The sequence below is a fragment of the Thermobia domestica genome, chromosome 10, assembly GCF_964235325.1.
Source record: "Thermobia domestica chromosome 10, izTheDome1.hap1.1, whole genome shotgun sequence".
Taxonomy (NCBI): Eukaryota; Metazoa; Arthropoda; class Insecta; order Zygentoma; family Lepismatidae; genus Thermobia; species Thermobia domestica.
The window spans coordinates 177,435,106-177,457,459 of record NC_137463.1 but is presented as its reverse complement, the minus strand read 5'-3'; the positions used below and the strand labels follow the sequence as shown (position 1 = coordinate 177,457,459).

Genomic DNA, 22,354 nt, shown 5'->3' with positions numbered 1-22,354 from the left:
CACATAACCTGAGTAGCACTCTAAAACACTGTTAAGAACTTGTAAATCTTGTATATTAATGAACATGAGTGTTTCTCTAAAACCTATGAATAAATATGCTTTTCTGAAACTATGAATGAATATGTCTGCCTAGTTGCACTTCGCGGCACATTTTCGAATGCACAGACACAACTTGAATAGCACACTGAAGGCACTGTTGCCAGCCAATGCAAACACAACTCACTAAAACTCACCAGAAAAACTCACTAAAAGAATCACAAAGAATTCACTAAAACCACTAAACTATATACAAAAAATGAAACTAATATGAATAAAAATAATGCACATATGCAAGCTTATCCATCCTCCCCCTCCTTGATTGGACACAATCAATTAATATTCTAGGGGTAAAGGAATTAGCTTAGCAACACTGCGCCGAAAAATGCCACTTTTACACTTCACAGTTGCCACTCGCACTAAATTATCACTGCCCGGATGAACTTCTTCAATCACACCTAACTTCCACACTTGAGGAGGAACATTGTCTTCTTTTAACAATACGACCATGCCCGGTTGTAGATTAGGCTGAGCTGACTTCCATTTTCTTCTTTGTTGTAACTGGTTGAGGTAATCCCTTGACCAACGTTTCCAAATATGCTGCTTCATTTGTTGAATCCGTTGCCATCTTCCTAATCTGTTGATAGGTACGTCCAGTAGATCTGGTTCCGGAAGGCTGAGAAGTGTAGCTCCCATCAAAAAATGTCCTGGACTGAGATACATTGGATCTGTAGGATCGTTGGAAATGGCTGTCAATGGTCTTGAATTTAGAATGGCTTCAATTTGAATAAGTAACGTGTTCAACTCTTCGTATGTCAGACTTGCAGTTCCTGCTACACGCCGTAGGTGGTACTTCATGGATTTTATTGAACTTTCCCATGACCCCATGTGAGGAGATCTGGCAGGAATGAATTTCCATTCTAAACCTTCTTGAGCTGAGTATTCCAGGATGTCCTTTCGGTTAGTCTTAGATTCAAAAAATTGTTGCAATTCTCGATTGGCGCCAACAAAGTTTGAACCATTGTCGCTACAGATAGATAAGCATTTACCTCGCCTAGCAACAAATCTCTTCAATGCTGCGATGAAAGCTTGAGAAGTTAAGTCTGAAACTATTTCTATGTGAACTGCTCTAGTGGCTAAACAGATGAACAACGCTGCATAGACTTTCATTTGAATTTTGCTGCGAATCGTGGGCTTGACATAAAAGAATCCTGCGTAGTCCACTCCCACGTGTACAAATGGTCTTGCTTCATTTACTCTTTCCTTGGGTAAATGTCCCATTAACTGTGATGAACTTGTTGATCTCCACTTGAAACAAATCAAACAATTGTGTACTATTGCCTTGACCATCTTCTTAGCTCTTGGAATCCAATATCTGGTACGCAAAGATGCAATAAGAAGCTGTGGTCCTGCATGAAGCAACCTTTTATGTTCTTCTTTGACTATCAGATGGGTGAAATGATGACCTGCAGGTAGGATGAATTGGTGCTTGTTGTCGTACTCCAAGTTTGAATGTTCCAATCTTCCTCCTACTCTTAGCATTCCTTCCGTGTCCAGAAATGGAAAAAGATCCTTGATTGGGCTCTTTGTTGAAACTTCCATTTGTTGTTGCAAGTTCAATATTTCTTGATGATAGGTAGTATGTTGTACTATCTTGATACATCTGTGTAACGCTAAACGAAGTTCCGAAGCGTCAAGACTATCGGTTTTTCTTTCTGATTTCTTTGAAAGACAATTATGTTTGAATCGCAAACAATATGCTACTACTCTCAACATTTTGTTTAACGATGAATATCTTTTCATAAAGCTTGTTTCATGAACTGCCACCAAACTCATCATGACTTTCTTCTCTTCTGGAATATTAGCTGGCTCATTTTGTTCTTGACATGGCCATTCCGCTGTGTGAAGAAACTCTGGACCATGCCACCACTCTCGAGACTGAATAAGTGTGTTGGGATCCGCTCCTCGACTAACTATGTCTGCCGCATTTTCTTTACTAGGCACGTGGTGCCATTGATTGATTTTTGTGATTCTCTGAATTTGAGCCACCCTGTTGGATACAAATGTCTTCCAACGATTGGAAGGTGATTTGATCCATGACAAAACTATCGTCGAGTCTGTCCACAGGTGTATACCACTGACCTCTATATTCAATATGGATAGCGTTTTGTCTATTAGCTTCGAAAGTAACAGTGCTCCACATAATTCCAATCTAGGCAAAGTTTGCTTCTTCAGTGGTGCAACCTTCGACTTTGAACAAAGTAAATTGACTTCAATGTTTCCTTGTTCGTCTGTAGCCCTGATGTACACTACTGCTCCAAAATTTTCTTCACTTGCATCGCAAAAACCATGTAATTGAATTTCCTTAACGTTCTCCGAAGACATTACGTTTCTTGTAATTTGTATCTTCGCCATCGCAGGTAACCAAGACATTAATTGATTCCACTCAACTTGTAGGACTGTGTCTAATGGATCATTCCAATCCATTCCTGTCTTCCACAACTTCTGTAAGAAATTCTTGTATTTGATGACAATTGGAGCGATTAGACCTAATGGATCGAAGATAGATGACACTATGCTGACGACTTGTCTTTTTGTCATTGCAACATTACTTTCTACTGCAGTTCCGTGTTTACAAATTTTGTTCGAAATTATAAGTTTGTCTGTTAATGGAATCCATGCTATTCCTAAAGTCTTAACACCGTCTTGCTGACCAAGTATGATTGGCTGTTGTTTTTCCCTGAAGTCTTCAGGAACTCCTTGAAGTACTTCTTCTTTGTTAGAACTCCATTTACAAAGCTTGAAACCTGCTCTGCTTAAAATATTAATAAGATCCTTCTGTAGTTCTAAGGCCTTTGACACGTTTGGTACTGATTTTAACACATCATCAATGTAGAAATTGTGTTTTATTACTTCTGCCGCTTCTGGAAATTCCTTGGAATTTTCCTCCGCTATTTGCTTCAGACATCTTGTTGCCAAGAAGGACGCTGACGAAGTCCCGTACGTCACTGTTTGTAACTCATACGACTGGATCGGTTCTTCTACTGAGTTTCTCCAAAGGATGCGTTGTAAACACTTGTCCTCATCATGAATTAATATTTGGCGGTACATTTTCTCTAAGTCTGCTGTAAATGCAACTGGGTACAACCGAAACCTTAAAATAATAGAGTACAAGTCATCTTGAACAATTGGCCCAACTTGAAGAATGTCATTCAATGACTTGCCATTAGATGTTTTTGCACTTGCATCAAAAACCACTCTTAATTTAGTTGTTGTACTGTCCATCTTGAATACAGGATGATGTGGAAGATAACAACTGCTGTTGCTGTTCACGTCTTCTTCTGCAACTTTTCGCATGTGACCCAAAGTTAAATACTCATCCATGAAGGCGGCATATTGTTTATGAAACTCAGGATTTTGTAGCAATCTTCTTTCAAGCTGCTTAAATCTTTGTAGTGCCATATTATAAGACTCTCCTAAAGCTGCATTCTCTTCCTTCTTTGGTAATTTGACAATAAATCTTCCATCTCCATTTCTGGTTGTATTTTTTTAAAAAATGCTTCTCACAATTTTCTTCTTCCGGCGTGTAAATCTTAGTCTGAAGATCTTCGAGTTCCCAGAATTTTCTCAATTGTGTATCCAAGTCTGTCTCCATCTGAGCAAAACATGAAATTACCGACTGGTTGGCTTCTTCGGGTATTGAAGGCATATTTCCGACGACAACGTATCCTAGCTTCGTTTCCTGCAAAACTGGATAATGTCCTTTTCTAGTCTTCTGGCCTGGCTCGAGGAGACTGTAGAATAACCCCGCACCTATAAGCATGTCCACTGACGACGAGCGATTAAAATTTGGATCGGCTAAGCAAATATCCTTTGGCAAGTTCCAATTACTGTAATCGATATCCTTAGAAGGTATGCAACCTGTAATGTTTGGCAATACTAAACAATCGACCACTGCATTAAAATCACATGTTCTTGAATAAATATGAACTTCAACACTGTACTGAGCTTCGGAGGTTACACAATTGATACCTCTAATGGGAACACGATTTTTCGTTTTCTTGAGACCTAATCTATGAACTAAAGCTTCGCTTACAAAATTCGATTGAGACGCTGCATCTAATAACACTCTGCATTGTTGAAAACGACCTTTAGTGTCTGTTACGTTAACTAACGCTGTTGCTAATAAGACTTGATGACCATAATTAATCTTAAATGAGCAATAAGAGTCCTGTGGTTGAACCTTAACCTGATTCTGTTCCTTAACTTTAGGTACATTAGTATTATTGTTTGTTTTGCTTGAACTGTCTTTGTTAGTAGCCTCCTGAGTAGTATCTTCATGCAACAGTGTATTATGCTTAAAATTACATTTCTTACAAGTACTTGATTTGCATGCCTTTACTTGATGTTTATTACCTAAGCAATTAAAACATAGTTTATTTTGCTTCACGAGCTCCTTTCTTTGATTAATGTTAGCACTCAGAAATTCTGGGCAACGAAAAACAGCATGCGTTTCTTTGCTACGGCAAATATTACATGTATTTGGAAGCACAGTAACAAACGAATTCACTTGACTGTTATTCTTTCTTTTTGCTTTGGAATCTACACTTTTGTTGTCATAAGTACTTTCAGATTGAGTAGGACGAATGTTTTCTAACATTTGACAACGACCTTCTAAAAATGAAAATAATTCCGATAACGATGGAAAGGAGTCACTACTTTGCTCAGCTTCCCATTCCCTTTTGCTTGCCGAATCAAGTTTTTCTACTAAATGTTGTGTTAGGATTACGTCATGCAAAGGTTTGTCCAAATTCAATGCTTCAAGGGCTTGAAAATTACTACGTGCAGTATTTACAAATTGTCTAATGTCTTTAGCATTTTCTTTCGTTACTGGCTTGATATTGAGCAACCCTCGTACATATGTCGAAGCTATCAACCGTTTGTTTTCGTAGCGTTCAACAAGAAGCTTCCATGCGATTTCGTAATTAACTTCTACTGTAGGCAGATTTGCTATTAATGTAAACGCTTCTCCCTTGAGTGATGTGCGCAAATATTGAAACTTACAAACTGTACTTAATGATTCGTTATTGTGAATAAGGGAAATGAAAATGTCCTTAAAGGGCGACCACTCCTCGTATTTACCGCAAAATGTGGGCAAGGAAATTTTAGGCAATTGTACTGAACTACTACTAGAATTTCCAGCTTTGTTATTTGCTGTCCCTGAATCCGTTTTTTGTTCAAAACTATCAATAAATTCTTGTAACTTAACCTTTGAATCATAATACAGTTCCTCGAATGTAATTCTGTGCGTTTCTTGTTCACCCGTCTCATCCAAGAGCTCTATTTCTGACTGTATCTCATCAAACTTAATAAAAACCCCTTCAAGTGCAACTAGCCTTGTTCTTGCTTCTTGTATGCTAGGTTTATTTTCATTCTGTAGTTTTTGAAGAAATGTCTGTATTCTTGTTGCCTGACCTTTGACCGAAGCACGTTTCTTAATTAATTGACCCAACTGCACTTCTGCCATTGTTTCAGTCCTTTTTTAACTACTCAAACCGCTGACAATATTTTTTTTTTTTTTTTTTTTTTACTTCTGAGTGACCTACAAACGTGTAACCTTGAATTCAGCTGGGTTGAATGCACACACACCACTATACTGATATGAACAGCTTTGTCCTGCTTATGACAGCAGCACCCACACAAACACACACGAGAACAAAGAATGCAGTCACGTTTCTCGTTCTGATATCCGTGGACGGAGGACCAAAAAAATGATGATGTATGAAGGGGTGATATGTTTATGTACTTTATTTACAAAACACGCATATCACATCCAGAGCTAATGAACTGTATGATTAAACCCATATTACTGATTCACCCAGATATCATGGAGGAACGAGAAATAAGACTAGACGAATATTTTAGATGTTACTTGCTTCAATTCTTATTTAAAGGTACATGTGTTAATATGATAAATATAACATGCTTTGTTCATATGTTAATATACTGATATAATACCTAAATATTAGTACAATGAATTACTTATCTTAACATCTTTCTGCAGTAATCGTTGCTTGCTGCTAGCTAAACCACATGTTGCTTGCTAACCATCATACTTTGTCTTCGATCACACATAACCTGAGTAGCACTCTAAAACACTGTTAAGAACTTGTAAATCTTGTATATTAATGAACATGAGTGTTTCTCTAAAACCTATGAATAAATATGCTTTTCTGAAACTATGAATGAATATGTCTGCCTAGTTGCACTTCGCGGCACATTTTCGAATGCACAGACACAACTTGAATAGCACACTGAAGGCACTGTTGCCAGCCAATGCAAACACAACTCACTAAAACTCACCAGAAAAACTCACTAAAAGAATCACAAAGAATTCACTAAAACCACTAAACTATATACAAAAAATGAAACTAATATGAATAAAAATAATGCACATATGCAAGCTTATCCACTCATAACTTCAAATATTTAATGCCCACCTATTAATACTAATAACTAATCGAAAGAGCATACTTTAAAGTTTCGTTTATGTCACTGCTGGTTCCGTTGTGACTTACCAGGTGGCAGGGTGATAACAATTTGTAAATTGGCGGATAATCAACAGAAACATTTTGTGTGATGGAATATGTGAAGACAGAATCCATCACCTCCGTGCAGCGTGCGTTCCGAACACAAGTACAATACACGACCACCAACCCACCAAAGCATTTTGCGATGGTATTGAAGTTTAAAGACACAGGCTGCAGTTTAAGGGCACTGCTGCGTTAGCAAATATTGTAAGGGACATGCTCGAACGTGTATGGGCTTAGCTTGACTAACGCATAGATATGTGTTCTGTAAAACGAGGAGCGCACATAGAACGTTTGTAATGATGTGCAAGAAACTTGAAAATGTGCTTTTTCAAATAATGTATCAATCATTATTTTGTATTTAATAATTTGTAAAATACATTTATACACACCCGATGAATCGTTTGTAATAACCCTGTACATTGTAGAAACAGGAAACTATATATAAACTCTGAAGGAAGTAATCTGGCCAACTTATCCCTTCTTTACGAGTCTACTAGTAACCCACACCCAGTTTCATTATTCAAGAGGTTAGAATACCTGAATATGTTTTTCAAAAGTTCAAAAACTACATAAGGCAAAACAGCCTTTATCTTTTCATAATTATATCTTTCAAAACATGAATAATAGTTTCTTCCAGCAAAATATTGTTACAATGAAGTTCGCCACATAAGAACAAATGCGATTCAAAAACTAGTCAAGCCTCAATAATCATATTGAAATCTCTTCTCACTACACAAGTAATGATTCTTATGTGAACATTTAGAATTATTTAGGTGTGTTTCTTTTGAGATATTTAAGTTGAACATAGCAACTTGAAAAATCGCAATGTTTGAAAACCCATAAAAGAGATGAGACTTTTAGGTATCTAAATTCCCTACGAAATAGTATACTACAAAGCCTATTTCTACGGTAAAACAAAAACGGTAAGCTTTATTTTTCCTTATTTTATTTTTAAAAATTCAAAGTGACAATTTGCATTTTTCGAACTTCAACATTCAGCATTTTTAAAGATATTTGTAGTGTAGTAGACTTAAATGTCCAATGGACATATAATACTGACATAAAATCAAACTTTTAATATAAAAAAAAGTGTTGCAGCTACAGCGTTTACCGCAAACCTTTGTAAACTACGAAATAGGCTTATGCGCCTAAACAAAGTGACAGTTCAAAAAAAGCTATACATCTATAAATGTACAAGTATAAATGTTTGTTTGCAACTTCCTAAATACAGTACAACTTTGTGTACAAAAAGTTAAAAAAAAAAAAATGTTAACCACTTCATTAATGATTTGATGTAGATTTACAGTGTTAGTTGTCCTACGCACAATGAGAGCTGCTTCGTTTATGAACACCATTTTATGAAGAAACAACCTCTCACCCTCTATTTGCTGCAGAATAGCCACAAACTATGGACGATGTGATTCGTCAGCACGTTATTACTCATGTACTAAATGTACTATATTGACAGCTAGAAAACTGCTGAACCACTTTGTGTACCGTAGGTCAAGAATTGAAGGCAAACATGGCCCAAACATTTGCTAGGACAGCGGTGCTGTAGAGCTGCGACTTTGTTTTCGTTAACACTATGCCTATCTGTACGTTCTGATGTAATAATTATCCAGTACCTTTCAACTGATTCGGCCATTGTTTAACTGATTATTCTTTTGACATACCTTTCTGAATTAAACATGATCATCGTATCAGAACTGACTTTGATGAATTCATTTGGTACAGCCAAAGAATACACACTTTTTTTCTTCTGAAAGCGCTAATCTTTAGATAACAACAAGACAACAAAAAGATATTATTCGGTATTACGCCTACCATACACGTGGGGAGATGAGTTTTTGACTTAATTTCTGATCATATTTTTATTTTCTAATGGATAATTTGTGGGCATACTGTAACTCATATTATGTTCAAGAAGTTTAATATCTTCACGGTTTTCCCATCCTCATCCTGGGAAAGACTATGATTGGAACGTAATATGTAAACAGTTTATATTACGTTGTAAACCAAAATACTAAATAAGATTTGCTAACTCTTTTTGAGTTAAATAGTTCAACGTGGTAAAATACTTTTCAGTCTATGATTTTCTTTTTGCGACAACAGTATATTTCAATTCATCCACTTAATATAATTATTGAATAATAATAAATGGGGAGGTTATTTTTGAAGTAGGGACCGATTACCAATAGATACAAAACTAACGAAGATAGTGCCATTCATTTTTGGTTATTTCCTCTCACATATTAAACTATTTTTATACAGTTATCATGTTTGTTTAAACATTTATCATATTGTTCGACAAGTTTTTGTATGCTCATGTCGTAGAAATTACCTACCTGTGACCGAAGCCAATCTTGAACCATTTTTTTTATTTCGACTATTGTCTATGTTTGTTGTTTCTGTCGACATGTCCACATGTTGTTTACTGTGTTCCAAAATAGTTTGAGAATGAGGCGATACCAGTTGCACTCGTAGCGTGGGTGTATATGATACAGTATGGGGAGTTGAAATGTTTCGTCAAATGAAACATTCCACTAAGAGCATCCGAGCTATTCATATCTTTTGGGATGGGAGCTACTGGACCACCCACCGCACAGGTCGGACCTTGCGCCGAGGTATTGTCATCTGTTACCTTACCTGAAGCAGCTTCTCGCCAGTCAACAATTTGACACTAATGAAGAAGTGAAAACAACGGTTGAAGATTGACTTCGGTCACAGACAGTTGATTTCTACGACGTGGGCATACAAAAACTTGTCGAACGCTATGATAAATGTTTAAACATACACGGTTACTATGCAGGATAATATCTTAATGCGTACAGATGAATACTAAATATCTATGGCACAATCTTTACCACTTTTGTTTCTAAGGACAATCGGACCTTGCTTGAAAATAGCCCTCGTACAACTTGTAAAATTAGAAAGTTTGAAGAATTAACACTTAAAAATTAAAGGAAATATTTGATTCAAAGAAAAAGTATGTTAACTTCAGACCAGAATATAGAATCAGAAGAGTAAAAGATTTCCGATAGGAAATACACTTTTGTTTCCTTTTGAAATATTGAACACAAGAAAGAACATAGCCCCTCCTTCCCTTCCACATGACAGGGGGTTACCAACAATATACTATGTAGCCGGTGCACTATTTTCAAAACATCATCTTAACTTCCCACGCTCTCATTATAACTATCAAAAGTAATATAATTGATAAATATTATAGAAATATGGAATGAAAAATAGTGGCTTAAAACAAGTTCAATCATTGTTTTTGTTCTTCTTTCAGCTGCTTAGTCGTGCTCATCTTCAGCATAATTCTGTCAGAATAATATTTTCTTTACTCAAAATATCTTTCATTGGCTCTGGATTCTTTTCCACTACTATGCAAAGTAGAATTACTTCATGTATAGGGTCTATACTAAATAGTTGCTAATGTAGAAACCAAACATACATTCAGTTTGAATGCAACTGAGAACAGCAACACATACGGAGAGAAATGAGTCAGGAAAAAAAACTGCTGCCAAGAAATGATCATAAATACTAGTAATTTCATATAACGAAAATCTTTTGCAAAAAGAACTGAGAGTTTTCAAGTGTTTTGAGACATTTCAGCTTGAACATAGCCAATTTCCAGAAAATCTCAATGTTTGAAGAGCCATAACAAAAGAAAAAAATCTATCAAGTAGGCCTACCAAACTTTTCGAGAAATTAGTTTACAACGGATAGTGTACTTGATTAAAAGTATAGTGCTGTATTTTGTCCTCTTTCTTCCACAATGTAATTGTATATACAATTCTAATATCCACAATAACATTACGAAAGAAAGATGAAAAATACAATACTTTTAATTAAGTACACTACCTAATTTGACGGTGTGAATACCTAATACACTCTAAATTGTCACGTACCCGCCAGGAAGGACAAACAAAAAATCTGTTTCTTTGTTATCTTTAAGCATTAAAAACAGTTCAAGATATGGAAATGACTGAAAACGACGGAAACCAGTATGCAACCGAATAAAACCTGACCCCGCATGCTAACAACCAACCTTCAAATAAATGACTATTAAAGTGTTTTAGTAACTAGATAAAACGAAAAAACAAAGATAAAATTCCAAATAAAAAGGTGGGTGGTAGCAGCGGGGGCATCTCACACTCACTCTCACTCTCATCGCCGTTCTTCGCAGTGAATCTTCTCGACAAAGTGATTGAAGAGCTGACCTTCCTGGAGTATGGGACTAAAACCTGCAGTGTAAGTCATTTTCTCTATCCTCTCTCTGATTTTATGAGCTGTGGATTTGGATAGCAAAGTCGGTATCCCGTAAGGGGATAACCTACTGTAACTCACTATACTACCTGTAATACAATAGCCAATAAACCAGTTACTGTCTAAATTAAAATAATTCCTTTCAGTAGACAACATTGACACTTAAGTAGTTTCTGTAATTGTCTCTTTTGAGAATTGAAAAGATAATTTAAAGGATCGAAACATAGCTCCCCGGCGTAAACTAGATCCTAATTCACAGTTCATACTCACGATAGCAATATCATAATTTTTTTCCTATATATTTCTTTTTTTTCATAGTCTGGTTTGTTTTCATGTTTCTTTTTACGTTGCACTATGCCTAACCATCGCCGTTCAAATTTAACTAACCGTTTAACTCCCACCCCCCAACCACCTACTGGCTCTACTCCATCCTCCCCACCCATCTCAACGTCTCTTCCCATTACTTCCTCACAGACCACGCCCCAATACTCCAACCCTTTCATGATGCAATCCGTTCCACTTGAAATTTTTTCTGCAGCCCCCCATGAAAAAGTTGATCTGTTCTTAACTAATTTTGAACGTCTAGCTGCCATTAATAATTGGTCTGATCAGAAGACAGCCTCTATCTTTGTGCTCTGTTTAGCTGGCCCACCGTTGTACTGGTACGAAACAAACTCATCTTCTCTGTCTTCTCTGTCCTGGTCTGAACTCAAAAAACAATTTCTTCAGCACTTCGGCCCGCAGAGAGTACCTCTTTCGGCTATTGAGGTATATCGTTCACGGGTTCAAGAACCCGACGAACCGCTCACGCACTATATTTATGAAAAGAAGTACCTTGCTGATAAAGCTATACCGAATCAGCCCTTTAACGATTTCCTCGCCGATACTATCACAGGCATGCTGTCTCAATTCATAATTGAATTTTCACAGCACACCATTACAGATTTTGTTGCACTTGTTAAGGCCGCTACGCTGCGAGAACGCGCTGATCATCTGGCGAAAAAACGCCTCGCGCAACTTTCGCCTCCCCTACCATCCTCCCCATCTACGCCTTCCTATACAGTCTCACCTTCACCTAATGAAGAATTATTGAACGATTTGGCTACTAAACTCGAAAATCTTCAACTCCAGGTTCACACTCACATTAATTTCCACTCCGCCTCCTCCCCATCACCCGTAGTCGCCTTCGCCCAACCTCCCACCGTGTCCCGCTCTCCGCGTTCTACCTCCTCCACTCCGAACCGCAGTCGCGATCCTTCCTTTGACTCTCACGATCGCCGTGACCTCTCCCCTCACAATTCCCGTCAAACGAACGCTTCCCGTAAATCTAGACGCGATCGAATCCCGACGCAACCTTGCTCTCACCGCTGCCCCTCCTGTACCCAAACTCCACGATCTCCTTCACCTCACCCCCCAGACTTAACTTGTAAATGTCAGTCCACTGTAACCTGTTCCTCACACCCTACCTCCAACACTACACCCCCACACACAACCAATCCTCAACGCAATCATCAACCACGTGCTTCTAAACACCCTTTCCAAAGGCGAACCAATCACCACGCAGTTTTCTTTCAACATCCTTTTATCCCTCCTTTCCCATTCAACCCATACAGTTCTTATTCCTACGCCCCAGTCGCCCATCCCGGATTCCTTTTTCCAGCCTCGCTTCCCGCGCTCCCCAATGCTCAACCTCCATCCGATCCAAAAAACTCCTAATTCCCGCGGGGCGTTGTAGTTCTAACCCCGCGGCACTACCTAGCCCTCAGGTTCTCAACCTACCCATTATCTATCACCGTGAACTAGCTTTTATATCAGGTTCCACCTACGGACGAACTTATAAATTTTGTCTAGACACCGGAGCTGAGACTTCCCTCTTTCCTGTTGACAAATTGCCTACGGCAGCTAAACGGTTTTCTCTGGATACTACACTCAATGGTATCTCCCCCAACCCAGTTCATTTGACGGAAGCTATTTCTCTAAAAATTTTCTTGGCCGATAAACAATACACACTACTTTTTAGACTAATACCAATTAAAGGCTTTCCAATTATACTTGGAAATGATTTCTTACGAGCTCATAACGCCATTATAGATTACTCGAATAGCACGCTAACAATATCCCACTATGGCTTGAAACCGCGAGCCCAACAAAACAACCTCTCTCAGGCGACACTTTCACCTGCTCTAGTGCAACGTTTTGCAAGGCAGCCACAGTACACTTTTGTTGCAGCCCGAACCTGCACAATACCTCCCCGGTCAGCAACACTTATCCCCTTGCACTTTCCTTTCCGTGCACCGCATTCTTCATACCGCCTCCATACCCCTATCAATTCATCCCTTAAGGGCTGTTTTACTGTGCACACCGCAGTAAGCGGGGAACACCCTCTCTTCCCGGTAGTAAATTTAGCTCCTTATCCCAAGACGCTGACGAAAGGCATTCCTTTAGTTATCGGGTCCGTACTAGCGGACACAGACTCTTCCTTTAATGTTAATACGATCAGGCAGTTGTACACTCCTACGGAGGCAGACGCACGCCGCAACGTACAAAAGAGACTTATGGATATTGGTCACTTAATCGATATTTCTAAATTTAAGATTAATCCACATCTCACTCCTGAACAGCAAACACAATTAAAAAGGTGTATTAGCACAACATGCAACTGTTTTTAATTGGGACAAAAATGATTTCACACAGCTCACATCATTTGAGGCGTCCCTTAACATCATTGACAAGTCCCCACATCAGGAACCCCAATTTACCGTGCCTCACCGTCTCCGACCACAAGTTCGAACAGAGATTTTACGTCTTCTAAAACAAGGCGTCTTAGAGCCTAGTGAGTCTGATTATCGTAATAATATTTTAGCAGTACTTAAACCTCACTCTAAAACTGAGATACGCCTCTGTTTGGATCTACGTAGACTAAACCGGAAATGCCTTCCTCTTTCCGAGCCTATTCAACCAGTGGCGGACATTATAGATAAACTTTCGGAAGCGAAATTCTTCATTAAGTTAGATTTGACCCAGGGCTATTTTCAGGTCCCACTGAATAAAGATGACCGCCCTAGTACTGCATTCAGTGTGCGCGATATTGAATTACCACATACTCATCTCCAGCTTCGCGTCCTTCCTCAAGGTCATGTCAATAGCGCCATTACTCTGCAACGTATTTTGCGCTCCATTTTCCAGGACGTTTATCCTGCAAACGTGTGTTTGTACCTAGATGACCTTTTTATACATTCACCTACTTTTGACACTCTTTTAGAAGCCTTCACAGCAATCCTTGAAACTGCTGAAAGACATTCTCTCCTCTTTAACCTACAAAAATCCACTTTTGGAGACACTACAGTGAAGTGTCTTGGTTTTCAAATTACAAATGGTACTGTAACTCCAGACCCGGAAAAGCTGGCCGCTCTCTCACAAATCGAGCGACCCACCACTCTCAAGGGCCTCCGCAGTTGGTTAGCAGCCGTTAATTTCTACCGCAATTTTTTTCCACATATCTCTTTGAGGTTAGAGCCTCTTTACAATGCTTTAAAAGGAAAACCTAAAAAATTAGTTTGGACTCAAGAAATGGAAGCGGCTTTTATCGATATGAAGACGGCTATGACTACACGCCCGGTTTTAGGAATCTTTTCCACTAAGGACACCACTCACATTGTTATGACAGATAGCTCACAGGTTTTCGTTGGGGCCACTTTGTTTCAGAAGCGGAATGATTCCGACACTTTGCAACCTATACATTACGTCAGCTCGCGACACCCCCCGAGAGTTCACCCCTCCCCATCTATCAACAGGAATTATTTGCTGTCTTCTATGCCTTTAAGAAGTTTCATAAGTACCTCATCGGAAGCCATTTCATTCTACTAACGGATTCAAAAGCCCTGACGGCTATTCAGCAAACAGCACAAATGTCGCCAAAGATTATCCGCTGGATTGAATACATTAACAGTTTCAATTTTACTGTACGCCATATTAGGTCAAGCTCTAACCCCGTGAGCGATCTTTTAAGTCGCAATCCACTTCCGGTGACACAAGACACAATTGATCTTTCCAATGAGGAACCGCATAAGTATCACCTATTAGCCTTGGACGATACCCTGGATCTTCCCAAACTACAACGGGAAGATAAATTCTTTGGGAAAATTATCGAAGCCCTACATTCCCAAAATAGTAACCACCCCTCCTATCTTCGCTGGAATAAGGAATATTGTTTCCAAAATCATGTCCTTTACCGCCGTCTCTTTTCTACAACCACACCCCGACTTTTGCTTTGTGTACCTCTTTCTCTCCGCGATACCATATTCACCGAAATTCATAAGAACAGCCTGACCCACCCGGGATATCAAAAATGTTACCTTCTCCTACGTTCTAAGTACTTCATACCAAATTTAAAATCATGGCTGCGTTCAAAAATTAACGGGTGCCTCGATTGTGCTTTGTTCAAGCGTTCCTATAAACACAATTATGATCACACCCAGAGGCTACCTGCGGCTGCTACGGTGTTTTCTACATTTTCAGTGGATCTTTGTGGCAAATTAATTCCTTCAGAACCAGATGGGTACACTTATTTCTATTGTGCAACTGATCATGCTAGTAGCTTTGTCATTACTTGTCCCATCAAATCCCCAACTAGTGACGCGTTTATAGATTTCCTCCTAAATCACGTCATCACACCTTTCTCCTGTCCCGAGCATTTATATCTTGACCGCCAAACAAGCCACACCAGCGAAAGAACCAAGCTATTTTTGAAATCACTTGGCATCAAAGTTACGTACGTTCTCCCGAACCAACATAAAACATTAGGCCACGCCGAAGTCCGAATTCAAAACTTACAGACCGCACTTAAATTTCTAACGAGGGACCAACATAAAAAATAGCCCTCTCATCTCGCAGCCGCCACTTCCTCCATCAACAAGACCCCTCTCACAGCTTTGGGCGTGAGTCCATTCCAGATTCTTTACGGCGTTGAATCTCGATTTATCGTGGACCAACTAACCCAAGCCTTTTCTCCCCACCCAGACAATGCCGATAGGTTAACCTCTCTCTTTGAGCTCCGAGACTTAGTTGAATTCAAAAGACAGTTAATCTTCTCGGACCTCAAGGCTAAAAATGATTCTCGGCACTCACCAACGACTTTTCTTCCCGGATGCAAAGTAATGGTGAAAAATCTCTATACCAAAAAGAACGAATGTTCCACGTTTGCACAAGAATTTTCCGGCCCTTTCACTATTTCGGCCAAATTAGACGAAAACTCTTTTCTGGTTCACATGAATGGGAAAGATACTCCTGTTGCAAAGAATAGGCTTAAATTATTCATACCGGACACTCAAACCAACGGGAAATTTGAAACTAAATACCGGCGTTTCCTTCACACTTCTCACTCATCCTAGCACTTCACGCAAAGATCTCCTGACTTCGTCTCCCGATCCTTGCAGTATGTTTTCGTTACTACTCATCACGCTTCTGTTAATCAAATATCACGGCTACATACTACACGGCTTACTAACATCGTTCTGGCTGATAGGTTTAACCTCTTCTTAATCCATCACTTCCACATTAATCTTATATTTCGTGCGTAAACGTATTAATCACTTCATACTTTCGAGGCTTACAGGATTCCGGTGTACATTACACTTAAACTAGGTACTACTACTGTTGGAAAATTTCATGAAAAGTTCAAACTTGAAAAGTTAAAGCGAAAGTTCGCTGAAAGTTCGGATTCTTTTTAACTTGTCCAAAAAAAAACCCTGTAAAATTACAAACGTTTTGGTATATAACATGGCTATATTGAAAATCGAAGTAAATTTTCAGTTTTTTTTCTCTTTCTAATAGTTCATAATTTTCACATTTTTTTTTTCAAAAACGTTAAGGAGCGTTACAAGCATGTATTTCAAATTTCAAGCCTATATCATAAAACAATGTTTTCGGCATCAACCTTCAATTTTACATGATGCTGACAACCGAAACCTTAAATTTAACTTGCACAAACAAGTTTATATCAAACTCACGCATTACCAATACAAAATTAATCATTTTATTTACTTTTTCTTTGTGGAAAGCACTGATTCAGTTACAATGATGTGTTTTACGTGTTTATCCATATCATGTATAATATCAATGTGTGTCAGTCCATCTTGTATCATTATGGTGCAAATAACTATACTGCATAACACATAGCTAGCTCACAGTCATCACACAATGTTCAGAATAAGTTATCATACACATGAATGTCGCTAATTAGTACATAAACGAAAGCGAAAGTTCCGGAAAAGCTGCTTACGAAAAGTTCAGAACCGAACATTCGAAAATGAAAGTTTGCTCATTTATATCTTTAGGTACTACAGCTACAATCCAGTTACAATTCTAACTACAGTATCACCCTCCTATATTTTTCATTCTAGCCCAAAAAGAATAATTAAAAACTCGTAGTAAACTCACGGAATATTTCAAATCTGGGGGGAATCGTGTTTTAATACATTTAGTATTTCATAAAGTCATTGGTATATTACGCCACAAACCAGGCACACCGATAGAGCAAAATGGTAACAATGTCTTTACACTGTGCGCGGTAATTACTGGCATATATACAGCGATAATATTTTCCCAAGCGCTTTCAGTGTTTATTCGTTACGGGCATATATACAGCGATAATATTTTCCCAAGCGCTTTCAGTGTTTATTCGTTACGGGCATACATACAGCGATAATATTTTCCCATGCGCTTTCAGTGTTTTTTCGTTCCAGACCTCACCGTTTAACTTGCAGGTAGATTACTCCTACTACTAATAAGGATAATACCAATGCATATACATATGTATAACAGAGATACGCATATGTGTAAGAAAGTCATTCACCGACATCCAATTGTATCCAAACGAATCTTTCTCAAATCCAATGGCGTACGATGTTTTTTAGGGTCATCTTTAGCCAGGATTATGCAAAGAACAAGTATCGTGTTTAAGTAAGCCAGCCGCCACGGGTTTCCTATAATCCAGGGTGCATACACCTTTAAATCATTTAGCATTACACTCATGTCCCTCGTGCGCAGAACGGGCATTTGCACGAGTCTTGGCGAAGTATTGTTTATCACTCGATTTGCATTTTACGCATAACGTCGTTTCAACTACTGCCTACAAATATTACCCTTTCTGTAAAAAGTAGGGTTTTTCTGGTGCTTATAATACAATGCAAACACCGTGTGCATGAGTTTTCTCGGGGTTCTCCCGTTTCCTCCCACTTCCTTCATTCCACCATTTCATTCCTTATTCATCATCACCGTCTCCTTTAGCATAACCGGCATTACCGTGGGACGTACAACTCAAATATTTCATTTCATTTCATTTTTATAATACGATGCTACACCGCCGTCTAGAGTGCGCATGCACACAGAGAGTAAAAGGCGTAAAAAAAAATTACTTGCATATACATCCGATCATCCAAGAACGTTTCCTCTATCATAGGTGTGAATAGGCCACAGTTTCTCATAATGCAATAATTTTAACTGTTATTCCGTAAAGCTTACTCATATCTCATTCACAACAACTAATGATCACAATTCGTTTTTCACGCACATCTAAAACACATTAGCCTGAACGACGCGCCACCTTCGTTTCGGCAATTATGATATCTGATCATATTTCAAACCAAGAGCGTCATTTCAGATTTTGCTTGGGGGGGGGGCAAAACCCCTAACTTTTTCCCTTCCATAGTCACACATACAGCATTTCTACATAATCACACACACTACGTTTCCCCACAGTAACCGGACTCTTTCACGGCGTCTGCAATTTTTCTTGTACCCAGAACCACCCTTTCTCTATCCTACAGCTATCTAGCAAAGAGTTTATCTTAACCAACCCCCCTTCTCCACTTTTTCTCGTATCCCCGAATGGTACCCAGCAACCATTACTCACACAGGACACTAGCACCATTAGGGTCTCCATACCTTGTGATCATTCGCTGTCGACATCCACTACAGTTTTAATCCAACGTCCTTCCCTTTGTTTCCAAAGTATTACCAACCCACGACTCATTTTATTACACCATATGCTATCAGTTAATCATACCTTATTTACCCTTCCCGCTGATCGCTTGTTTCCCTTTTGTCCTAATTTTACCAACATTCCCCTTAATTTCAGCAAGCAAATTTCCCCCGTTTCACCCACTCTTCACACTTACAACCCTCCTAGTTGGGCGAGTTGGATTCCCGACGAATATGCACTCCCCATACATAGTTCCCTCCTATCTTTCCAATTCATCTTCTCTTTAGCTAATTCCGTTTCCATTTTTCTTGTATATCGCCGCCTTCAACGGTTTGCCCATCACTCAGACCAACCCCACCAAGAAAATATTCCGCTTACAGCTCCAACATCAGATTTCTGATTCTTGCCCTTTCTTTTTTTTCAGCTTCTATACGGCATTCGTCTTCCTTACACAAGGCATCTGCCCCGTCCTGGCCTTACAATACACCGACCTTGTACTCATCGTCTTTACACCGTTAACCATGTTACTTCTTATACTCGCCTTTGGGTTCTGCTGTAAATTGTATCTCACCCGCCGTTTCTATTCCCTGCTGCTCACCACCAACTCTCGTCTTTCAACTCCACGAGAACCCCCCACCCACCTTACTTCCTTATCGGCCCCGCTTTCATTTCCTCTGGCAGTTCCGCTTTTTGAAAATATTGTATAACCACCTTGCGCGCTGTCTGATTGGCATATTACGTAACATTAGCCTCCTTTATTTCAATTTCTTTTTCGACCATCCCCTTTATACCTCTTTTACCTTTTTTCCTGCTACTATCAACTTCCTCCCGTTCCTCTCTCCCCAAACACAAGAGCAACGAGAGAAAAAGAGAAGCATGAAATATACTAGACTAAGATTTTTTTCTTTCTCCCTTCTGAGCAACAATTATTTAAAACATTTCTCTATTATGATATTGCGTTTCATCCTGTTTCCTTCCTACCCCTTGCCCGCAACGACCATTCAGTTCCCAAGGCATACTCCAGTGGGGACCGGCGCATGTTCCTGATCCGACATCTGGCGATCCACAACGGCGCATGTTCCTGATCCGACATCTGGCGATCCACAACGGCGCATGTTCCTGATCCGACATCTGGCGATCCACAACGGCGCATGTTCCTGATCCGACATCTGGCGATCCACAACGTCGCATGTTCCTGATCTTACATCACGCGTTCCACAACGGCACAGTCTTCTTCGCTCCGGATCCAGTTTCCAACTATTCCTGCCACGACATCTAGTGATCCAGCAGATTTCCCGCTGACCAATGGACTACAGCTCCACCAAACCGCAATCCACCGCCTTCGACTGTGGGGGATTCCAATCTCCACATCTCTCCCAGCGTTGCTTTTCTGGAACTCTGGACCATACCACGCCATCAACAACGCTCTGCTCCATCCCCTCCCTTGATATCCATTTTGCTACCGCCCACGCTCATAACCGTACTTTCAGTGATTCAGTGTATTAGTGATCTCAGTGTTTTTTTTCTTTTTTTTTTGTGTCAGTGTATATACAGTGGCATTTTTCCTTGTACTCAGGAATGGACCCAGGAATGTACCCAGGAAGGACAAAAAAAAAACTTTGTGAAATAAAATGTCACGATGACCACGTTGACTGTTGGTGCGATCCTGGTGGGGGACTGTCACGTACCCGCCAGGAAGGACAAACAAAAAATCTGTTTCTTTGTTATCTTTAAGCATTAAAAACAGTTCAAGATATGGAAATGACTGAAAACGACGGAAACCAGTATGCAACCGAATAAAACCTGACCCCGCATGCTAACAACCAACCTTCAAATAAATGACTATTAAAGTGTTTTAGTAACTAGATAAAACGAAAAAACAAAGATAAAATTCCAAATAAAAAGGTGGGTGGTAGCAGCGGGGGCATCTCACACTCACTCTCACTCTCATCGCCGTTCTTCGCAGTGAATCTTCTCGACAAAGTGATTGAAGAGCTGACCTTCCTGGAGTATGGGACTAAAACCTGCAGTGTAAGTCATTTTCTCTATCCTCTCTCTGATTTTATGAGCTGTGGATTTGGATAGCAAAGTCGGTATCCCGTGAGGGGATAACCTACTGTAACTCACTATACTACCTGTAATACAATAGCCAATAAACCAGTTACTGTCTAAATTAAAATAATTCCTTTCAGTAGACAACATTGACACTTAAGTAGTTTCTGTAATTGTCTCTTTTGAGAATTGAAAAGATAATTTAAAGGATCGAAACAAAATAATTAGCATTGTAGACTTAGTGTCGGAAATTACGGACAATCAGCAACATCGGACTACTTTTCTCCATTTTTGGTTCATTAAAACTGGGGATGAGTGTATGAGTATAATTAGAAATCACATGTAGTTCAACTTTTCTTTTTTTTTAAAAAAAAATCATCTACCTTCGAATTTCCCGGGGAATAATTAATAATAAATAACTGTAACAAAATATAAATAAAAAAGGACAAAGGAAGAAATAAATTTGGTCGCTGTTTATTTTAAAAGTACCGTTCCGGCATGCGTTTGCTGGAATTGAGGAAATTCTTGGAAAAGCTCATGATAACTGGTCACGGAATTTGAATATGGAATCTTTCGATTATAAGTACAACTCGAGAAAATAGTTTGCACCAGTGATACTATACCGGTACTTTACTAGTTGTATGAAGTTGGTTTCTTCATTCATTGAATGATATATTTAATGTCCCTTTTCAGCATTGAGAGTAAATGAAATTGCAAACCTTTATATATATATATATATATATATATATATATATATATATATATATATATATATATATATATATATATATATATATATATATATATATATATATATATATATATATATACACGAGGATCATCCAGAAAATAAAGACAATTCCGTTATACAAAATGAATAATAGAATATTTATTAAAGGAAAACAATTCTGTTACGTACCTGAAACTTCCCTCATTTGTCTACACTATCACTACCTTGACTTAAACATTTATGGCAACTGCGCAGCTCACTCCTCTTTCTCTTATCAGGGTCAACTGATTTCTGCAACAACTGTGCTCATAATTCCGTAAGTGGAGCTTGCAAGAAGTTGTCCTTGTGCAGCTGGCATGGTCAAAATCAAGTGTGTGATTGAAAATCACGCCGATTGTGAGGTAAGGAGAGTTATTCGATTTCTGAACGCTCAAAAGATGAAACCGGCAACTAAAAGCAGTGCGTGGTTCTAATGTAATGAACGAAAGAAATGGTAAACAAACAAACAAACAAACAAACAAAAAGTGTGAAATGTTCAACAATGGACAGAGAAATATAGGCATACACGATGAAACTTGGACGCCCAACACTTATTACAGAAGACATAAAAATTGTAGGAAAAAGGCCTAATCTTGGCTGACAGCCCTCTAACTTTTGACGAATTGCACGTTATGTTTCCAGACATTTCTC

The 22,354-nt window shown here is 38.9% G+C and overlaps 2 protein-coding genes across 2 annotated transcripts; both read right to left on the bottom strand.

The window, feature by feature from the left end:
- Window positions 1–372: 372 nt before the first annotated feature.
- On the bottom strand, window positions 373–1,578 carry LOC145661689 (uncharacterized). Its single transcript, XM_081727018.1, has one exon. The coding sequence runs from the start codon at window positions 1,576–1,578 to the stop codon at window positions 373–375; it is 1,206 nt and encodes a 401-aa protein (XP_081583144.1).
- Window positions 1,579–2,032: 454 nt separating this feature from the next.
- On the bottom strand, window positions 2,033–3,498 carry LOC145661688 (uncharacterized). The gene is made up of 2 exons (XM_081727016.1): window positions 2,950–3,498; window positions 2,033–2,248 (listed from the first exon to the last, which is right to left on the bottom strand). Exons 1-2 carry the CDS (start codon window positions 3,496–3,498, stop codon window positions 2,033–2,035), a joined length of 765 nt encoding a protein of 254 aa, XP_081583142.1.
- Window positions 3,499–22,354: the final 18,856 nt, after the last annotated feature.